General features: G+C 44.0%; 1 protein-coding gene and 1 long non-coding RNA gene across 4 annotated transcripts in view; one reads left to right on the top strand and one right to left on the bottom strand.

The window, feature by feature from the left end:
- Positions 1-12,966, top strand: part of VAMP7 (vesicle associated membrane protein 7) — a 32,725-nt gene extending 19,759 nt beyond the window's left edge. For 2 of the 3 annotated variants that reach the window (XM_032794584.2, XM_032794585.2), the window contains exons 3-8: positions 1,694-1,751; positions 2,667-2,804; positions 4,508-4,598; positions 6,594-6,661; positions 9,244-9,336; positions 10,565-12,966. In XM_032794584.2, the coding sequence (XP_032650475.1) occupies positions 1,694-1,751; positions 2,667-2,804; positions 4,508-4,598; positions 6,594-6,661; positions 9,244-9,336; positions 10,565-10,633 (517 nt within the window). In that variant the 3' untranslated portion in view covers positions 10,634-12,966. The remainder of the gene's footprint in view (positions 1-1,693; positions 1,752-2,666; positions 2,805-4,507; positions 4,599-6,593; positions 6,662-9,243; positions 9,337-10,564) is intronic. The other variant, XM_032794589.2, reaches the window with a different exon arrangement.
- Positions 12,967-15,112: 2,146 nt separating this feature from the next.
- On the bottom strand, positions 15,113-19,307 carry LOC142047202 (uncharacterized). Its single transcript, XR_012656401.1, has 2 exons — positions 17,326-19,307; positions 15,113-17,074 (listed from the first exon to the last, which is right to left on the bottom strand). It is a non-coding gene; the product is annotated as an uncharacterized LOC142047202 (long non-coding RNA).
- Positions 19,308-20,949: the final 1,642 nt, after the last annotated feature.

Below are 20,949 nucleotides of genomic sequence, written 5' to 3'. Positions count from 1 at the left end.
TTCTAAACCAAAAACAAACTCAGAGAGGAAATAGCTGAAGCCTGGTGTGTCCTCGTTAATGCAGAACTTTAGGAGTGAATGTCTGATCTTGCTGCAACCACTCCTGGGTTTCAGGGTCCCTACCTAATGCTGTTTAGCATCTGGACTGCCCAATGCTATCCATTATCTGCTGCTGCCATCAGGGAGCCTTCTGACATAGAAGGGATGGAGTTTATCCCCATTTGGGGGAATAGGGTTAGGCTTTTATGAGCTCACAACCACCCAGTAAAAATCAAAACCATGTTCAGAACTCCTAGCGTGTGGCGGGGATGGGGGGAGGAGGTGTCCTAACTGTGTGTGTGTGTGCATGTGCGCGCACACCGGTGAGGCAGAACTGGACAAATTGTACTAAGTAGACTGCATCTCTCAGGAATGTTGTGAGACTGACTTAATGTCTTGTCAATTGTTTTTTACATCCTTAGATGAAAAAGGCTGTATAATAATTCAAAAGTATTACTAAGATGCTTTTCTAAAATCTGGGAAGAACACTGCTGTTGTACTCATTTATAGGTGTTTAATAATGCAGAACGTCAGGCTTGCTTAAGTGTGTCAGTCTAGGTGCAAGTGGAAAAATTAAGAATGAATGCAAGACTTAGAGCAATGTGGCCGTTCGCTGTTTCCAAAGAGTTGCACAGTTAATTAAATGCAGCCTAGCAGTCAAAGGATGCCAGTCACCATAGAGCTGTTTGTGTAAGCACCTGATGGAGGCTTATGGAGGCATTTGATGGAGGCCTTTGAAATTGGTTTAGTAAAAACATTAATCCAGTTATTGATACAACTTCTGTTGTGGTAGCACCCAGAGAGTCCAGTCGTGAACTGGCCTCCTTGTGCTAGAGAATCATAGAAGATTAGGGTTGAAAGAGACCTCAGGAGGTCATCTAGTCCAACCGCCTGCTCAAAGCAGGACCAACACCAACTAAATCATCCCAGCCAGGGCTTTGTCAAGCTGGGCCTTCAAAACCTCTAAAGACAGAGATTCCACCACTTCACACATTCCAGTGCTTCACCAGCCTCCTACTGAAACAGTTTTTCCTAATATCCAACCTAGACGTCCCCCACTGCAACTTGAGACCTGGGCCAGAAGAGTTTACAATGGAAATTTCATTGCTTCATTAAGCAAATTACTGTGTGGACACACTAGCTACACTTTTTCAAGGAATTTATGTTGGCGTACTTCGGTAGGCATGATTGTTTGCTTTATACTTGGGATGATGTTGCACTGAATCGTATCTGTGGAAGCCCCTTGATGGTTTTACCTTGGTATGTTAAATGATTAGTACAATGCGTAACTTTAATACATCTGCAGTTAGACATTGCCCCACTTGGCTGTTAATCCAGGGGTAGCCGAGTGTGGGCTGTGAGCTACATGTAGCCATTGGGATACCAACCTGTACCACTGCCCACAGCTGTTGTCTTTAGTTCTATGCAGGTTACAGTACAAAGGTCCCAGAAGAAATGTGCTGTGATCAAGATGGAGCATTGCATGCTGGGACCTGTATTTTTTCTGTAGGGTGGCTGCAAGTTGCTCCACTCCTTAATTTGGGTGTGCCTGGCAGATAGTTGTTTGAACATTGGGGTCTTCTACAGTAGTTCATGGAGTCTTGCTGGCAGCTCTAAATAAGATTTGCTGTTTTTTTTCCCTCCCTTTTTGCAGTTATCTATTTCATTACATCTGCCAAGACCGGATTATATACCTATGTATCACAGATGATGTAAGTATTTTGGATAACGCTACTGTGCATACACCCTGAAAATGGTAGTGCTTTTCTCTCTGAGCGTATCCATGAAAATCAATAATGGGCACAAACCCATGGGGCTGTTTTCTTCAGTGGCATTCCTGCATATTTACACTGGTGTAACTCAGAACATGGGCCTCTCTAGCTAAAGTCAAAGTTCAAATATTTTAGTTCATCTACCATAGTATCCAGCTGGTGTGTGTATGGGGGATGACAGTGTCTCTTTCCCACTGCACCAACTTCCCCTGCTGCTTTCTACTTGCAGGTGAGTTGGTAAGATTCACCCAGCTTTCTCAGCAGGACCAGTACAATAGAACTACAAGGATCAGTATCAGAGGGGTAGCCCTGTTAGTCTGGATCTGTGAAAGCAGCAAAGAATCCTGCTAATGATCCAAAATGTCTGTTAGTCTATAAGGTGCCACAGGATTCTTTGCTGCTTACAAGGATCAGGTGACTTTCGCTCTGCAGTCATTCCTAAGGCATCGTAGTCATTAGTAGAGTACACTTAAGCTTTGCCCTCAACTGTGGAAGAAAGTACAGATAGAGGCTGTGAAGTCTTTTGTCTTTGTCTTTGTTTCCCCTTAAAAAGTAAATAAAGCACAGGCTTGCTTTTGAGCTTTGTAGACCTGATTCCAGTGGGTATCCAGGGAGGAACAGACTGATATTAAAAAAGTGACTGCTGTTAAAGAGATTAAGAGGAAGAGATAGCAAGGCTTTTGCAGGGTTATGCACAGCATGACTGTTCGTATTTGATAAAAGGTGGAGGGTCTCTAAATGGTTACGTGTCTTTTAAGTTTTTCTGTAGGCCACCTATTCCCCCAGTTTCCTAACTAGAATGTTAGGTGACATGCAGTTTTCTGCCTGATGTGAACATTTTGTTTTTACTTTTAGAACTTTGAACGTTCCAGAGCCTTCAGTTTCCTGAATGAAATCAAAAAGAGATTTCAGACTACGTACGGTTCAAGAGCACAGACAGCACTTCCATATGCCATGAACAGCGAATTCTCCAGTATCTTGGCTGCACAGCTGGTAAGATACATATGGTCCGAAGGGACTCTCTAACCAGCCTCATCTCTCCCTTGTAAACCCTCCTGTTGTTGGCTTTACATCAGTGGTTCTCAACCAGGAGTTTGTGTATCTATGGGGGTGTGCAGAGGTCTTCCATGTCATCAGCTCATCTAGATATTTGCTTATTTTTACAAGAGGCTACATAAAAAGCATTAGCAAAGTCAGTGCAAATTAAAATTTTATACAGACAATCTTCAAGTTCCTAGTCAGACTCCACTCCCATCCTTGGAAAGAGTTCTCCTAAGTAGGGAGGAGAGTGGTGTTTGGAGAGAGAAATGCATGCGTACTTTGTAATAGCTTGAGCAAAGCTGTGTTGGGAGCTCCTGCCTGAACATTGATGTGCTTCTCATCAGCAGGACTCATACATCTGAGGAGTATGTAGCCTTTCTAGGACTGGGCACGTCTAAGCACTTGATAGTCATAAGCACAGCCGATGTAGTCTGCTGTTTTGAGACTGTAGAATTTCTTGTAGAATCCACCCTTTGTCACAGATCTTGCTTCAGTCTCAACTTCCATATTGAAAACCTTTCAAGGGAATGTTAAAAGTATGAACTGAATGTAACGTGACTGCCCGTAGCCTCAGGTCCCAGGCTGACCTTTGAGCAATTAATTGCCCCATTCATTTCAATTAAGCGTTGATGCCTAATGACAGCTTAGCGGCAACACTTTTATTGTGGATCACTTGAGCAAAAACATTATGCTAATATTCTTATCCACCAATCCTAAACTGCCTCCTGAGTGTGGAAAGCTTTCACCCTACTGCTCTCACCCAGCTTCCTTCATAATGATGTTGATTATGCAGATAATTAGCATACTGGAAATATGGGGTAGCACAAAAGGAAATACAAAGTATCTTGTGGTTATAGTACTGCTTGTAGTATTCACTTTCCTACTGAATTCAATATAATCCGCTTGTATAATTAAATGAAGCTGTTACAGAATTTCCAATCAGTTTGCCACACCAGAGCACCACAGAATTTGTCTAGCTTGCTGCAGTGTACACAGGGCCCTGATAACAAACTTTGCGACTAACCTTACAGTTGCAGTTCCCGTTTCCCAGATGAGGATTGATGCACACAAGAGAAGTGACTTGCCCAAGATTGTACAAAGTCAGCTGGGACATAAACTCTGTAATCTTAGCTTCTACCTCAGTTTTTATTTTTCTATGTCCGTCTGCCTCCTGTAATACCTAGTACTTGTCTAGTGTTCTTCACCAAGAGATTTCAAGCCATCTACAAGGGTACTGAAGTAACAGGAAAGATAAACCTGAGACTCTCTGGGTAGTCTCACTTGTAAGCTTTTGGAAATTAGTAGCAAGCCAAAGTAGATGTAGGGAGTGGTTGAAAGCAGTCTGCAAGACCTGTACAGATAGAACACTGGTACAGTAACTCCTTACTTAACGTTGTAGTTATGTTCCTGAAAAATGTGATTTTAAGTGAGACAACGTTAAGCAAATCCAATTTCCTCATAAGAATTAATGTAAATGAGGGGGTTATATTTGTATTATTATAATTGGATATTATATTTGGATTATCTCTCTCCCCTCCCACTTCCCCCAGCTTGCCAGCAAGCTCTTTAGGAGAGAACGGGGAGCTGAGATAGGAGAAATTTGTTTTCATTCTAAACAGATCTGTACCATTACTGACTCAGTTCATCTGTTACAGAAACACCACTCGGAGAACAAGGGCACTGATCAGATGGTGGAGACACAAGCCCAGGTTGATGAACTAAAAGGAATCATGGTCCGAAACATAGGTATTTATCACTTCACTTCCTGCTCCGCACACAGCGTGCAACCCTGGGTCCTAGAGGAGCATCCCTTTCAGAGGCATTCCCAACGGTATTGTACAGCTAATGCTTTATGGGAGACCAAGGTTTACCTGCCATCTTCTGCAGTGGTAACCTGGTTGAACAACAGAGTCTGCTACAGTTGGCAAGTATTCTATGCCACATGCAGAAGTGCTCTGAGTTTGCAGAGGAATTTGTTTGCACTAAGATTTCACTCCGATTGGCAGATTGGGATTGAGAAGTGGTGTTGCAGACCAATGGTGGATGCGCTCCAAATTCCAAATGCTCAATCTCCATTCTGCACTGAAAGCCATGTGGGCCTGAGTGCAGGATCAGGGCCTTAGCAAAGCACGTGTATCACTCCTTTGCTGATGGATATGAAGAGTCTTAAAGCTGTAAAGACTTGAAACTCCTTCTATTCTTGGAGAAGGCAGTGATTTATCCAAATTAAGGGTTTGTCTGCACAGTGGGGTAATGTGCTCTACAGGTTTGTGTTTTTTAAAACTCATTACTTGATCTGCGTAGACCTTGCTGGTGTGCTTTGATGTAGTGCTGTTTGCAATGCATTGCATTAAAGCACACTAGGGAACCTTTAGTGCACACCAGCAAGGTCTACACAGGCCAATTAATGTGCAGCATGTTAGTGTGTTTTAGAAATCACACTCCTCTAGAACACATTACCCCACTGCCCAGACAGGCCCTAAAATCCACTTGGCTCCTTGTCATAGCCAAAATAGTAACTTACCAGTTTCTGATGTAGGGCTCTTTTACACTAAAATATTTACTTCTGGACCCAAACTATATAGCAGGTTTATAGAGTTATACAGGTGAGATGAAGCTAGAGGTACTGTATTAATGCTTCTTTCAATGCCTCGAGTAGCTTGTTAAATGACTAATCCAGAGGTAGGCAACCTATGGCACGTGTGCCGAAGGTGGCATGCGAGCTGATTATCAGTGGCATTCACGCTGCCAGGGTCCTGGCCACTGGTCTGGGGTGCTCTGCATTTTAATTTAATTTTAAATGAAGCTTCTTAAACATTTAAAAAACCTTATTTACTTTACATACAACAATAGTTTAGTTATATATTATAGACTTATAGAACGAGACTTTCTAAAAACATTAAAATATATGACTGGCACGCAAAACCTTAAATTAGAGGGTATATATGAAGACTCGGCACAGCACTTCTGAAAGGTTGCCGACCCCTGGACTAATCCATAGTGTGACCTGTTTCCTTTTGAGGGCTTCATTCATAAACAGTGCCCAAGCCCACTGCAATAGAGTTCAAGAAAAACTTGCTTCCTCACTTAAGATAGAGGGCCAGATCCTCAGCTGGTATAAATTGGTGAAACTCTAGGATCTGGCTCAGAAACTAATTTGGGATTGCTTGGGACATGGGGATTTTGACCTTTCTCCTCCCTCCACCTCAAATACTGTACACCAAGTAGCTCGGAAGGGTTGTGCACAACCCTTAACTGTCTAACAAGTGAGCCTTTTTATTGGTAAATGTTTGTAAATGTCGATTTCACTGTACTCATACCCAAACCAAGGGAAACATATTCCCATCGACATTACTCCAAACTTCAATAAAATAAGAAAAATGCTGCTGGAGAACTTAGTTTGATTTAAAGATATTTACTTTGTACATTTTGACACGTTGACAATTTTGTGTTGAGAATCAAGAAGCTTTATAACTTAACATCTAACTTAAGGTCATCGGGGCAGGAGGGGCAGTTCAGACAATTATGTGATTTCCTGGAGTTGTGAAAATTTAAATTGATAAAAATAGAAGAAAAGCTTTAAAATAAATGGATTTGTTGAAATTATAAAAATATCAATTGAATTCTGCCAACCCTAGTTGTATCAGAGATGTCTCCTGGCCTTGAAGAAGCAAGAGACTTGGATAAGGAAGATGCTTTTGCACCTCGATTCTGACTGCTGATTTGTTCTTCCTCCCTCAGACCTGGTGGCCCAAAGAGGAGAGAAGCTGGAGCTGCTGATAGACAAAACGGAGAATCTAGTGGACTCAGTAAGTACAGAGAGGCATAGGGGGAAGGGGAGTGAGGGTGAGGTGTGGACTTTTATGTAGTAACCAGACATGCTGGTACTATATTAGTTATGAGCAAAAGCTGATATTAACCAGTGTGCAGTGAGTGCAGGTGGCAGCAAAGACCAGGCACAAGAGCTGTGCACAAACAATACAAATACTGGGGCTTCTAGACACTAAGCGCTTGTGTTTGTACTGAGACTGCATGTCGTGTGTACAAGACACATGACTTTCTTTCAGTCCCCCTCTAGGCCTTACCTACGCAACCTGGTTTCCAGCAACAAAGCTGTGTTTTGCTTGTGGCGTAGCTCATTGTGCCCATTCCTTACTGCACCGTGTCTTCTGCTATTTGCATCTGAGGCATAGCAGTGCGTGAGATGTGTGGATGGATACTGGATACCAGGCTACATGTAGACATGTCAGAACTCTGCTCCCACTGGAATAATGCCTAATTCCTTGCTCCTTGGTGCTATTTCATTTATGTGCTCCTGCTGCTGCATCCTGCTCTGTTAAGGAAACTTCCTGTATAAGTTCCACTCTTTCTCTTTCTTCCTGTCTGTGCACAGAAGCCCCAAATGCCCATGACCTTCCGCCCTGCTTTCTAGTATGTAAGGGGAAAGCCACAGTCTGGGTTTCCTTCATATTTTGGTTCCACGACATCTATGTTCTTCATTATAGAAACCTTAATTATGAAAATAACTCTCAGATCAATTGACTTCAGGCTAATCATGTGGAAGCCTTCTGGCCTACAGTAGTGCTTTGGCTACTGAAAAGAAACAAGTTACTGCAGCTAACACCCACATAGCTATGAATGGGTCCCCTAGAAGTTGTTCTTCACCTCTCAGAAATGTCAAGAAATGCCCTTCTGCATTTAAGAAAAGAAGGGAGAAGGGGAAATAATACAAGAGGATGCAGAAAATTCCCTTTGCTCCCAACAGAGGGCAATGTTGAGTTTCCTGTAGCTGGATTGGATTGGAAGCTGTTGCATGTTCCTGTGTTGAATGTCCAGCATTTGCCAGTTTTTTCCATTCAGAGAGCTCTTTGCACTGGGATGTTGAGGGTTTTTTGTGCAAGAAATCATCTGATCTTAAGACGGTAGGCTGCCATCCTGGGATGAAACCCTATCATTTGGAGTGTAGTGGGGTTCTGGATTACAGAGAAGCAGGATGGGAAAAATGAATAAAGTGAAGATTTACCACAAGGTCAGAATAACATAAATCAGCAGTGCTGATTTATAAATCAGCAATGCAGAGTCCCCCGGACCAGTGGCCAGGACCCAGGCAGTGTGAGTGCCGCCTTCGGCACCCGTGCCATAGGTTGCCTACCCCTGGCATAAATATTGGAGATAAGCTTCAGGTTCTCAAAGGTCTTCAGTCAGCTAGGTCCAAAAGGGAGCTGGTATTAAAAGTTGCTCAGTTTGAAACCTCTCAATATATTTATTTACAATGGTAAAACTGTGCAGAATGCCCTCTCTACTCCTGGATTTTAGGCCTGCAAATGGAACAGGGTAGATTAGCCTGGCTGTATGTGCAACACAGGACATGGGAACAGGCAGTGCATAGAAAAGCTGGAGGACTGAGCAGAGGGGTGCCCATGTACAAGGCTTACTTTCAGGCCCACACAAGCTTTGATGTTGCCTATTTAACTACCACTTCTGTGGAAGAAAACTAGGGGAGAAACTTGGGGCCCCAATCCCGTCTCCCACTGAGACAATCAGTGCTAAAGGATTGCAGGTACAGAGGCAGGAATGGGAAGGGACTCCCTTTCCTAGGGGAAATGAAGGGGCAAAGCAAATAAATGACTTTGACAAGGGCCCCTACAACCTCCAATGGATGAAATGATCTGCTCTTCAGCATTGGGAAGTATCCAGTTTATTTTAAATGCTGATGAAGAGGTGGGGATTGGGCACAGGGAATGCATCTCTTTTACTCACTCACTCATAGACTTTAAGGTCAAAAGGGACCATCATGATCATAGTCTGACCTGCACATCACAGGCCACAGAACCTCACCCACCAACTCCTGAAATAGACCCCAAACCTCTGGCTCAGTTACTGAAGTCCTCATATCATGATTTAAAGACTTCACATTACAGAGAATCCACTGTTTACACTATTTTAAACCTGCAAATGACCCATGCCCCATGGTGCAGAGAGAGGTGAAAACCCCCCAAGGTCTCCACCAATCTGACACGGGGCAAAATTCCCTCCTGACTCCTGAGCATGTGGGTAAGACACACCAGCCAGATACCTGGGAAAGAATTCTCTGTAGTAACTCGGAGCCCTCCACATCGAATTGTCCCATCACTTGTCATTGGAGATATTTGCAGCTAGCAGTGGCTGATGGGCCACGTGCCATTGTAGGCAGTCTCATCACACGGTCCTCTCCTTAAATTTACCAAGTTCAGTCTTGAAGCCAGTTAGGTTTTTTCGCCCTACTGCTCCCCTTGGCAGGCTGTTGGAGATTAGATATTGGATCAGGAGGGATTTTGATGAAATCCAACTGGAGGACTAGGGCTGCTCACCAGGGCACATCGACTAAGTGGGGGTTGTCTTTCTCTCATAGTCTGTCACATTCAAAACTACCAGCAGGAACCTGGCCAGAGCCATGTGTATGAAGAACCTCAAGCTTACCATCATCATCACAGTAGTATCGATTGTAAGTTACTAGCCTTCATCCTCTTTTTTCCAAGGAGGTAACGCACATGCTCCTTTCTAAAGTGAGGCCTGAATGTTAGAAAATGTCATCCATGTCTCTTCACAGTAGCCCCTAAATAAACATTGTCTCCTAGTGATGGAGGTAAATGAGTTCCTTCTTGAAGGTTCTCTTCCCAAGGCTAGGACTCAGCATTTCATTGCCCTTTTTACACTAGAGCAGGTGGCAATATCCTGCCTAGAGCTGGTCGGGAATTTTTCATCAATCATTTCCCAATAAAAAATTCCCTTTTCCCAAAACTAATATCTTCTGCAGAAAATTCATTTTGCCAAAAAATTCTATTTTTCCATCAAGAAAATTGAAGCAATGGTTCCCTAGCTGGCTGTCTGCCTGGAAAACTCTGTCAATTACATTTTCTGCCTGTCAGTTACAGGGCCCAGGAGTTAGGAGGCCACCACCTGGGGAGGAAGAGACTTCCTTCAGGCAGGAAGCCAGACATCCCATTTTGGTTCTCTCAATCCCTTCCCACAAAAAATGTTTCATTTTGACTTGTTCCATCCCAAATATGAGGACCTTCTTCAAAAATGGGAAATCTTTTACAGGAGGGGATTTCTCTTTTTTCCAGTCATTTCTAGCCCTGCCCATAACAGTATGTGGGGGTGATGTCTGCTATCTTAATGTCTCAGATGAGAGGGACAGGAAGTGTAGCATTCCAGAGGGTGCCCTGTTGCCGTTCTCTCTAGCTGTATATAGCCCTGTAAGAGAGGGCAGGGACATAGCTGCCTTGTTGACTCTTAGAAGCTGAAGCAGTGAGTTCACGGTATCTGGGCCCAGTGGAAACTTAAGTTTTAAGGAGCCCTGTGCCCCTGTTGCTCTTACTTGAAATGGCTTCATGCCTGAGTCATGACCTCTCCTCCTCCTCAGGTATTTACCCTCAAATGTTCTTGCTCTTAACCTCTTTCATCTGAGGACCTCAAAGCATAATTGCAGATGACATAGGTGCATTGCTGTCCTTGATGGAGCCTTGCATTACTCTGCAGGGCGGGTGGTGGTATCCCAGTGTTTCAGTTGGGGAAAATGGAGGCAGGTTTCCCCCAAATCGTTAAATGCCAAAGGAAAAGTTGATGGCAGAGACAGGAATAGTACCCTAGTCTGGGTTTCCAAACCTTGTTCTAAGTACTTGAGTGATAAGAGAGATTATCTATCCTTTGACAGTGCTTTCTTCCTCCAGGTGGTCATCTACGTCATTGTGTCGGCTGCCTGTGGTGGGCTTACATGGCCCAGTTGTGTGCAGAAGTAAACAGATGGCCTGTGCTGTTCAGCCAAGGATGAGAGCGCATGAGTGTGTGCGAAGGAGCAACCCACAAAATAACTTGTCTTTCACTACTGACACCTCATTCTTCCATCCTTCCAGGACTTTGGACTTCTCTTTGTCTTATCACCCTCAGCGGCCCCAAATCACTGCCTCAGTGCACTTTCAGCCTGAAGGAAGAGCTGTGTTTTAAAACTACTTGAAGGGATTTTGTTTTTGTTCTTTTGTCTTAACAGCAGTTTCTCAGCTGGGCAGGCTGCAAGGCTGGCTCCAGAGGGTACATGCATGCTCATCTGTGTGTGTATGTACAGCTTTGCACTTTACTGGGAGCGTGCTAAGCAGAGAACAGCATTGCTAGTACCTCCATCTCTGCATGAGGAGTGGGGCTGGAGAACTCAAGGTGGGTCTATGAAGGTAGTCAGAGTGGTGAAAGTCCATTTTGCTGCCACTGTATTGGGATCTAATTAACATCTGCTCCTTACATGTTTGGTCCACAAACTGATGTACTATGTAGAGTTCAATGCTTGCTTGGTTAGGGGCCACCAATGCAAACATGGGTTGAGGTCACAAATGGAACGGCACAGTAGATGTTAAGATCCTTGAAAGGCATAGGCCCCTCTGGAAGAGACATCTCCCTCTTCAATATGGAACCCTTTTTTCCTTTGGAGTATCTCTTTGAACATCTGTACAGATGGGTGGGGATTGAGTGGGCATGTTGAAATTACTCCTCTTTCACCCTCTGTCTTCTGCCCAGCTCCCCTACTCTGTGACTAAGTCGATAGAGTAAAGATGATGGTTGTGATAACTTGGCTGCTGTTTGTCATTGTGTTTTAAGTATTGTTTCTGTCCTGTATGTTTAATCCTCCCCTACTCAAAACAAACTTACAGCAAGTGCTTATTACTCAAGATGGAAGAGATGGAATTGGGGCCAAGCTATTTTTCTGGTTTGCAAAGAGAATATATGTTCTGAAGTGCCATGTGCTTGCATCTCCATCCTGGTCAGATCCTTCCATATGTTAAAGAAACAGGTAACGGATGGTTCTGTCCCAGTTCTAAGTCTCATCTTGTGCTGCTCTGAAGGGAAACTCTTATCCCGAGATGTATTCTGTATTCTGTGGTACAAAACACCAATGTTAACAACCAAAGGCAGGGTCCTTGACAAATATACTACTATGAGAACCTCACAGGGCCAAAAATAGCCCCATAGAGACTTGTCCAGTGTCTGATAGGACAAAGCGTTTATAATCAAAGCTATCTGGACATCCTTATCCTAGGGGTAGCCCTGTGTAATTCCTCAATAGCTGAAATTGGGGTGGCACTGTCCAGTTATATACAGTGCAGATTTGTAAAGTAGTGGCTTGAGGTCTGACCTCGGCAGTGTGTAAAAGGCTTGCTGACTCTTTTTTTCTAATTGGTAAACTATTCAATATTTCTTTTGAAAGAGCTCTGTTTCCTATGGAGGGGATGGAGACAAAAGCAAATTCTCTGATAAATGAGAAATATGAGATGGCTTACACAAATATCTAACTCCTGCGCCCTAGAGTTTTTTCCAGTGCTCAGTGACTGAGCACTCAGAAACTAACTCCTATTAAGAAGGTGGAGGGGTGTGTGTGGGAGGAAGGGGGAGAGAGGCTTAATACTAGTGCATATATTTAAAGCCACGTGCTTATTGCAGTGCCATTCATCAGATGTGATGTACAGAACAGCTTTTGCACTCTGGCCTTGAGGAGTTTATCCCTGAGGGCATTTAGTACTGGGTCCCCATGAAACAGGGCACTGAAAACCAAATTGCCACCCCTATCCCATCCTTTGTGCTGCTGCATGTTACACACTGGTCTCTCAGCAGGTTCCATTCTGTAACAGTACTCGAAATTCACATCCATGCATGGGCTTATCCTCAGAAGACCAAAATCTGATCCATGGTAGTTGGAACTGGTTAGTGTCTTCCTGCCATGCAAGAAAACATATTTGTGACCCTGTTCTCCATGTTAAGTTCACTTTTTATCGCCAGTTGGACTAACCCCTGAGAATAGAGGCAGTGCTGAGTTTACTGGAAACCCTCAATCGGTGAAATACTCATGGCTCATCTGGGAAGAGCAGGAGATAGGTCATCTCCTTCAAGTACGCACTACTGCCCACAATCAATGTGCAACTCTGCATGTTTTAGGGATTGGTAATGTTACTGTTCATTTCCTATGATTTGTCTCTTTATGTACAAACACTTTTTATAGAAACGATTTCCTCTGTTTTAAAGAATGCAGTGAGGCATTACTGTAAAACCAAGTTATCCTGTTTGAATAAACTTACTCTATGGCACATGACCAGACTTTAAGTTTTGTGAAGGGTAGCTTGGCATTAAATGGCTGCTCCCAACTCCATGCTAGAGGAGCACCACTAATATTAAACGCAGCAGTGTTCTGAAAAGTTATTCTTTAAAACCCTGCCTAACTTAACTTGGTGCGCTTCTGAAACAGGCCAAATTACTAAAAGACACTTTAAATATATCAGCAATAGTGCTGCCTGTCCTGATTAGACTGACTTGGTTCCTCCTGAGCAGGGAGAAAACTAGTCACTACTACCTTACCTATAAAGCATATTATCTAAATCCTCCACATGTGGAAGAGTTTGGTACATAGACTTAAATCGAGTAGAAAAACAGCTTCAAGAAAGCAGATTAAAACAAATCTGGACCATCTTTTTCTGTTTGCACAGCACCAAGCATGAGGGCTATAATCGGGGTTGTCTAGCTGCTTCTGCAGTGCACTTTTGCATAGCCATCCTCAGCATGACTGATGTTGCCCTCAGGAGCTACACTGGAATAAGCTGTCAGAAGTGAATTTTGTGGAGAACACTCGGTAAAAAGCATGCAGAGATTCTTAATCTGAATCTAAACCAACCATCCCCTTTTCATGTGCAAGAAGAAAGGGAAGAGGCATAGCTCTTTCTGCTCAATCCTACAGCAAGACAAGTGGGAATACAGCTTAAATCTTCAAGTAGAACTATTCACCAGAGGAAAAAAAGAACTGTTGTCACATTATTCACTGCCTTACACCCCTTAGTCATTAAATAGCTAGATGGTGTCAGGTACCAGAGAATTGGGCCTTGCATATTGGTTGAAAGACGAGTTGTCCTTAATGTTTGGAAACGGCATTATGTAGCTTGTCTGAACACTACAGTGAACTTTATTTTGCAGGCTGCTGTAATTAAAATGCTAACCCTGGTCCAGGTTTATAAAGCATAATTTTTTCCTGCACATTACTACATTAAATGTAGCAAATACAGTTAACGGGCTGTTCTGTAAATCCAAAGTAAACTGCATCATAGAAAGTTTGTTTACTAGAAAATACATGATTCTCCCCATGCTTAATGCTTGGCGTGGCTTGATAGGAAATGCAAAAATGCCTGTAAGCTATCCCTTTCATCTTCAAAACATCCTTTGCATAAAACATTCTATTTAATAGAACTGATTTAAACTAAACATCTTTCATGTCCTTCTAGTAGTTTTACTGCTGATTCAGGCAGCTAAAGGAATACTGGAGTAATTGCTTACTGTGGAGCTTGCTCTGCTGAAAGCATGTTAAACTGTTTTAAATCCCTCATTTTTCCCTATCTCAAATTAGTATTTAAGATATATGCACCATTTTGGCTTCCACTTAAGATTTCAGCAGGAATCCAAAACAGATTCAGGACAACTAAGTAACTGAAAAATCAAGTTTAGAATTTACACTTTAAAAGGTGCTTACATTTAAAGTGCCCCCAAAAGCCTGTGGTACTCCAGCTCTAAAAGAAAATCCAACTGCCAGCTCTGCAAGCATTGGCTAAACTGACTCTATGCATGTCTGCCAGGCACTCAATATCTTCCACATTCCTGTGCCACCTGTGATTCAACATAGCTAATGCTGCCATTCTCTGGGTAAGTTAAAGCATCTTGTCTACTACAGTTTACCTTTATGAAGCACCTGCTCACAGGGAAAGTGTGGCGGACAGTTACCTAAAAGAAGGTAGTAAAAAAAGCAGCAGCCAGGATTTAAACTCCTCTGCTAGTTTTTTTGTTTTGTTTTGTTTTTTAAATGCAGTGTGCAGCCTTCATCCTAATCTACATTTTCTAGCCTAGTTTAATTTTGGTATAGATAGGCAAGGAGCCTCAATCTCAATGACTAAATATTGATAAGTAACTGAAATATATCTGGTCCTTTCCCACTGATTCAGCTGGCATGGGGAAAAGGAGCTAGTCATCAGCTGTCAGTCAATAAGTAAAGTACTCAGAGCCAAGTCAGCAGTCTTTCTTAAAGATGAGGTTTTCTTACATTAGATCAGGGGTTCTCAAACTGGGCGTCAGGATCCCTCAGGGGGTCATGAGGGTATTACATGGGAGGTCATGAGCTGTCAGTTTCCACTCAAACCCTGCTTTGCCTCCAGCATTTATAATGGTGTTATAAATTAAAAACACTTTTTTTATATATTTAAGGGGGGGTCGCACTCAGAGGCTTGCTATGTGAAAGGGGGTCACCAGTACAAAAGTTTGAGAACTGCATTTGCTAATGAAACAAAAATCAGACATGGCTGTTTTAGATGGTTTACTTTGCCCTGCTAACCTTAAAACTGCTGCCTTTAATAGGAGTAACCATGTGAAAACTACCTTGTCACTAGCTAACAGGTGGAAAGACAACACTTAGGGAATAGACATCCAATTAGAGGTACCTCTTTAAACCTAAACAATTGTACTCTGATGCTGGAGTCCTGGAGCAGCTGCCTTAAACAGTGAGCTACAACCAATACCAAGTATAACTCATCTTTCATTTTCCACCCTTCTACCTTCCCCTCCACAGCTGAAGGCACTCCAAACAGGTGTAAATGAAGTTGTTATCTGGTATCGTACAACTAAATTTAGTGTGAGCTTGCGAGAAGTATTTCATATTGGAGGAGACCAGATTTAACTCCAGCCAGTCCAAGTAGTGTTTTTCTACAGATTTAGACAGCCCACTTTAAAATGTCCAGTGTTTAAAAGTTCTCTAACCAAACAAAATGAATCTATTTACTTAAGAAGCTGAGGGTTAGTTCAGTCCCAGAAGTATTTTGAATTAGCCCTTCAAAGCTGCACCGGTATAAGTTCTCTCCCACTGCTGTTTTTAAAAAAAATCTCATTTTTACTGCATCTGTTAATCACCAATTCATACCTCCATCTGCTGATGCTGTGCAGAAGGTCTTGTCCCTTCTTTAACAATAGTACTTGTACTCCATTACTTTAGACTATTAAATGTACTTGCATGCAACTGCCAGTATTTAATAATACAAAGCAACCTAGATTACATGGTAGCTGGTACAAGCAAACTAAGTATTTTAATGCATGTAAATGAATACATCTAGGAACAAAGCATAGAGGCCAGCTATGAGAGCATCTGTGGGAGACTCTCTTTGGATGCAATGAAAAAGATTTTGGAGGTGTTGGTGGTCTTAGATAGTTTTGTGAAAACATCCATTAGGAAAGGCATGGATAACACAAAGTATCATATCGCTGCTACATAAATCCATGGTACACCCACATGGAATACTGTGTGCAGATGTGGTTGACCTATCTCAAAAAAGGTATTGGAATTGGAAAAGGGTCAGAGAGGAGCAACAAAAATGATTCAGGGTATGGAACGGCAGCCATCTGAGGACAGATTAATAAAATTGGGATTTTCAGCTTGGAAAAAATGAGTGGGGGGGCACAGTATGATAATGACTGGTGTGGAGAGAGTAAATAAGGAGGTGTTATTTACTCATAACACAACAACTAGAGGTTACCAAATGAAATAGGCAGTAAGTTTAAAACAAACAGAAGTATTTCTTCACACACCACCCAGTCAACCTGTGGAACTCTTTGCCAGAGGATGATGTGAAGGCCAGGCCTTTAACAGGGTTCAAAAAAGAACTAGGTCAATTCATGGAGGATGGGCAGGGATTATGTTCCTAGTCTCTGTTTGCCAGAAGCTGGGAATGGATCACTTGATGATTACCTGTTCTGTTCATTCCCTCTGAAACACCTGGCATTGGCCACTGTCAGAAGACAGGATACTGGGCTAGATGGACAGGGGCAGCTCTAGACATTTTGCCGCCCCACGCCAAAGGCACCCTGCCTGCCGCCCTCCTGCTGACCCGCAGAGTGCCCCCCCTGACATGCTGCCCCAAGCATGCGCTTGGCATACTGGGGCCTGGAGCCAGCCATGTAGATGGACCATTGGTCTGACCCAGTATGACTGTTCTTAACTGTATGGCTGTTATCAGCCAAACAGGAGGTTGCAGTGCAACACTGCCTAAAAGAGCTGCTGTGATCCTGGGATGCATAAACGTGAACCTCAAGTGTGAGTAGGAAGGTTATTTTACCTCTGTATTTGGTGCTGGTGCAGCCACTGCGGCGAACGGTGGAGGCTAACAGAGGGAGTTTGCCTGGGATCTGTCTGAGAGGATGTATGTTAAGTGCTGCATTGGGGGCTGTGTTGGTGAGTATCTGAGTGTCTGTTGCAGGAGACAGTTTGTCAGTTTGACGATTGATTGATTGAAAAGTGTGAATTGGAAGTGCTTTGTTCCAGGTGAGCCTTGAATGGGCCTGACTGTAATAAAAAGGCAGTCAGCAGCAAACCAACTAACCGAATGGCAAACAGCAGAGGTTAACAGAGGGAGTCTGCCTGGGAGTTCACCTGGGAAGAGCCCACTGAAGCTTTCATCTCACAGGCTTCTGTGAGTTGCTGCAACAGCTGAGGAAGCTCTTAGAAGGAAGAAATTATGGAAGGTGGAACCTGCACAGACTGTGCCATGTTTGTCTTTCTTCCACAGGACAGAAGCGACTTTGTCTGTAGGAAGTGCAAGCTGGTCTCCATATTAGAAGAGAAGGTTCGAGGTCTGGAGAAATAAGTATTGACCCTGCGTTGCATATGAGAAAATGAAGATTTCCTGGACAGACATCAGGATATGCTTCTACGGGCACAACGTTCTGAAGAATCGGAGCAGGCTGCGCAGAGGAGACTGAGGGATGGTGAAGAAAGAGGAGAGTCCATGTACCAGTAATGGAGATATAGATGAGCAACCGTTTTCATGTTCTCTCCACAGGCACTAATGCGGAGAGTGGACTAGATGATACATCTGAGGAAAGGGAGCAGGAGACTCCACCGATTAGAAGGCATCAGATGCACTGTCCTAGGGATGGGGGTTCCACGACTACCACTCCAAGGGGAGGAGGAGAGTGGTGGTGGTTAGGGACTCCCTCCTCAGGGGGACTGAGTCATCTATCTGCTGCCCCGACTGAGAAAACCGAGAGGTCTGCTGCTTGCCAGGAGTTAGGATTCACAATGTGATGGAGAGACTGCCGAGACTGATCAAGCCCTCTGATTGCTACCCCTTCCTGCTTCTCCACATGGACACCAATGATACTGCCAAGAATGATCTTGAGCTGATCACTGCAGACTACATGGCTCTGGGAAGGATAAAGGAGTTTGAGGCGCGAGTGGGGTTTTCGTCCATCCTCCCTGTGCAGGGAAAAGGCCTGGGTAGAGATCGTCGACTTGTGGAAGTCAACGAATGGCTACGCAGGTGGTGTCGGAGAGAAGGCTTTGAATTCTTCCACCATGGGATGGTGTTCCAAGGAGGAGGAGTGCTTGGCAGAGACGGGCTCCACCTAACGAAGAGAGAGAAGAGCTTCTTTGCAAGCAGGCTGGCTAACCTACTGAGGAAGGCTTTAAACTAGATTCACCGTAGGAAGGAGACCAAAGCCCTGAGGTAAGTGGGGAAATAGGATACCGGGAGGAAGCACGAGCAGGAGAGTGCAAAAGGGGAGGACTCCTGTCTTAGACTGAGAACTCACTGATCGTCATGCTTTATCTTAAGTGCCTACACAAATGCAAGAAGCCTGGGAAACAAGCAGGGAGAACTGGAAGTCCTGGCACAGTCGAGGAACTATGATGTGATTGGAATAACAGAGACTTGGTGGGATAACTCACATGACTGGAGTACTGTTATGGATGTATATAAACTGTTCAGGAAGGACAGGCAGGGCAGAAAAGGTGGGGGAGTTGCATTGTATGTAAGAGAGCAGTATGACTGCTCAGAGCTCCAGTATTAAACTGCAGAAAACCTGAGAGTCTCTGGATTAAGTTTAGAAGTGTGAGCAACAAGGGTGGTGATGTGGTGGGAGTCTGCTGTAGACCACCAGACCAGGGTGATGAGGTGAACGAGGCTTTCTTCTGGCAACTAGCAGAAGTTTACTGGTTCTCATGGAAGACTTTAATCACCCTGATATCTGCTGGGAGAGCAATACAGCGCTGCACAGACAATCCAGGAAGTTTTTGGAAAGTGTAGGGGACACTTTCCTGGTGCAAGTGCTGGAGGAACCAACTAGGGGCCAAGCTCTTCTAGACCTACTGCTCACAAACCAGGAAGAATTAGTAAGGGAAGCAAAAGTGGATGGGAACCTGGGAGGCAGTGACCATGAGATGGTCAAGTTCAGGATCCTGACACAAGGAAGAATGTAGAGCAGCACAATATGGACCCTGGACTTCAGAAAAGCAGACTTTGACTCCCTTAGGGAACTGATGGGCAGGATCCCCTGGGAGAATAACATGAAGGGGAAAGGAGTCCAGGAGAGCTGGCTATATTTTAAAGAAGCCTTATTGAGGTTGCAGGAAAAAACCATGCCAATGTGCATAAAGAATAGCAAATATGGCAGGCAACTAGCTTGGCTTAACAGTGAAATCTTTGGTGAGCTTAAAATCAAAAAGGAAGCTTAAAAGAAGTGGAAATTTGGACAGATGACTAGGGAGAAGTATAAAATATTGCTAGAGCATGCCGGGGTGTAATCAGGAAGGCCAAGGCACAACTGGAGTTGCAGCTAGCAAGGGATGTGAAGGGTAACAAGAAGGGTTTCTACAAGTATGTTAGCAACAAGAAAGTGGTCAGGGAAAGTTCGGGAGCCCTACTGAATGAGGGAGGCAACCTAGTGACAGATGATGTGGAAAAAGCAGAAGTACTCAATGCTTTTTTTGCCTCAGTCTTCACTGACATGAAGGTCAGCTCCCAGACTGCTGCACTGGGGCAGCACAGTATGGGGAGAAGGTGACCAGCCTTCTGTGGAGAAAGAAGTGGTTCGGACTATTTAGAAAACTGGATGAGCACAAGTCCATGGGGCTGGATGCGCTGCATCCGAGGGTGCTAAAGGAGTTGGCGGATGTGATTGCAGAGCCATTGGCCATTATCTTTGAAAACTCATGGTGATCGGGGGAGGTCCTAGATGACTGGAAAAAGGCTAATGTAGTGCCCATCTTTAAAAAAAGGGAAGGAGGAGGATCTGGGGAACTAAAGGCCAGTCAGCCTCCACCTCAGTCCCTGGAAAAATCATGGAGCAGGTCCTCAAGGAATCAATTCTGAAGCACTTACGAAGGAGAGGAAAGTGATCAGGAACAGTCAGCATGGATTCAGCCAAGGGCAAGTCATGCCTGACTACCTAATTGCCTTCTATGAGGAGAATAACTGGGTCTGTGGATGACTGGGGAAAGCAATGGATGTATTATTCCTTGACTTTGGCAAAGCTTTTGATATGGTCTCCCACAGTATTCTTGCTAGCAAGTTAACGAAGTATGGGCTGGACGAATGGACTATAAGGTGGATAGAAAGCTGGCTAGATCATTGGGCTCAACGTGTAGTGATCACGACTCCATGTCTAGTTTGGCAGCTGGTTTCAAGCAGAGTGCCCCAAGGGTGGGCCTGTTTTGTTCAATATCTTCATTAATGATTCTGGAGGATGGCGTGGACTGCAATCTCAGCCAGTTTGCAGATGACACTAAACTGGGAGGAGTGGTAGATACGCTGGAGGTAGGGATAGGATACAGAGGGACCTAGACAAATTAGAGGATTAGGCCAAAGAGAATCCGATGAGGTTCAACCAGGACAAGTGCAGAGTCTGCCACTTAGGATGGAAAATCCCATGCACGTTACAGACTAGGGACCGAATGGCTAGGAAGCAGCGTTCTGCAGAAAAGGACCTAGGGGTACAGTGAACGAGAAGCTGGATATGAGTCAATAGTGTGCCCTTGTTGCCAAGAAGGCTAATGACATTTTAGGCTGTATAAGTAGGGCACTTGTCAGCAGATTGAGGGTGTGATCATTCCCCTCTATTCGAGCATTAGTGAGGCGTCAGCTGGAGTACTGTGTCCAGTTTTGGGCCCACACTACAAGAAGGATGTGGAAAAAATTGGAAAGAGTCCAGCAGAGGGCAACAAAAATGAATTTAGGGGGCTGGAGCACATGACTTATGAGGAAGAGACTGAGGAACT

Source organism: Chelonoidis abingdonii, chromosome 8 (assembly GCF_003597395.2).
Source record: "Chelonoidis abingdonii isolate Lonesome George chromosome 8, CheloAbing_2.0, whole genome shotgun sequence".
NCBI lineage: Eukaryota > Metazoa > Chordata > Testudines > Testudinidae > Chelonoidis > Chelonoidis abingdonii.
The sequence above is the reverse complement of the archived record's forward strand: the minus strand, read 5'-3'. Positions and strand labels throughout refer to the sequence as shown.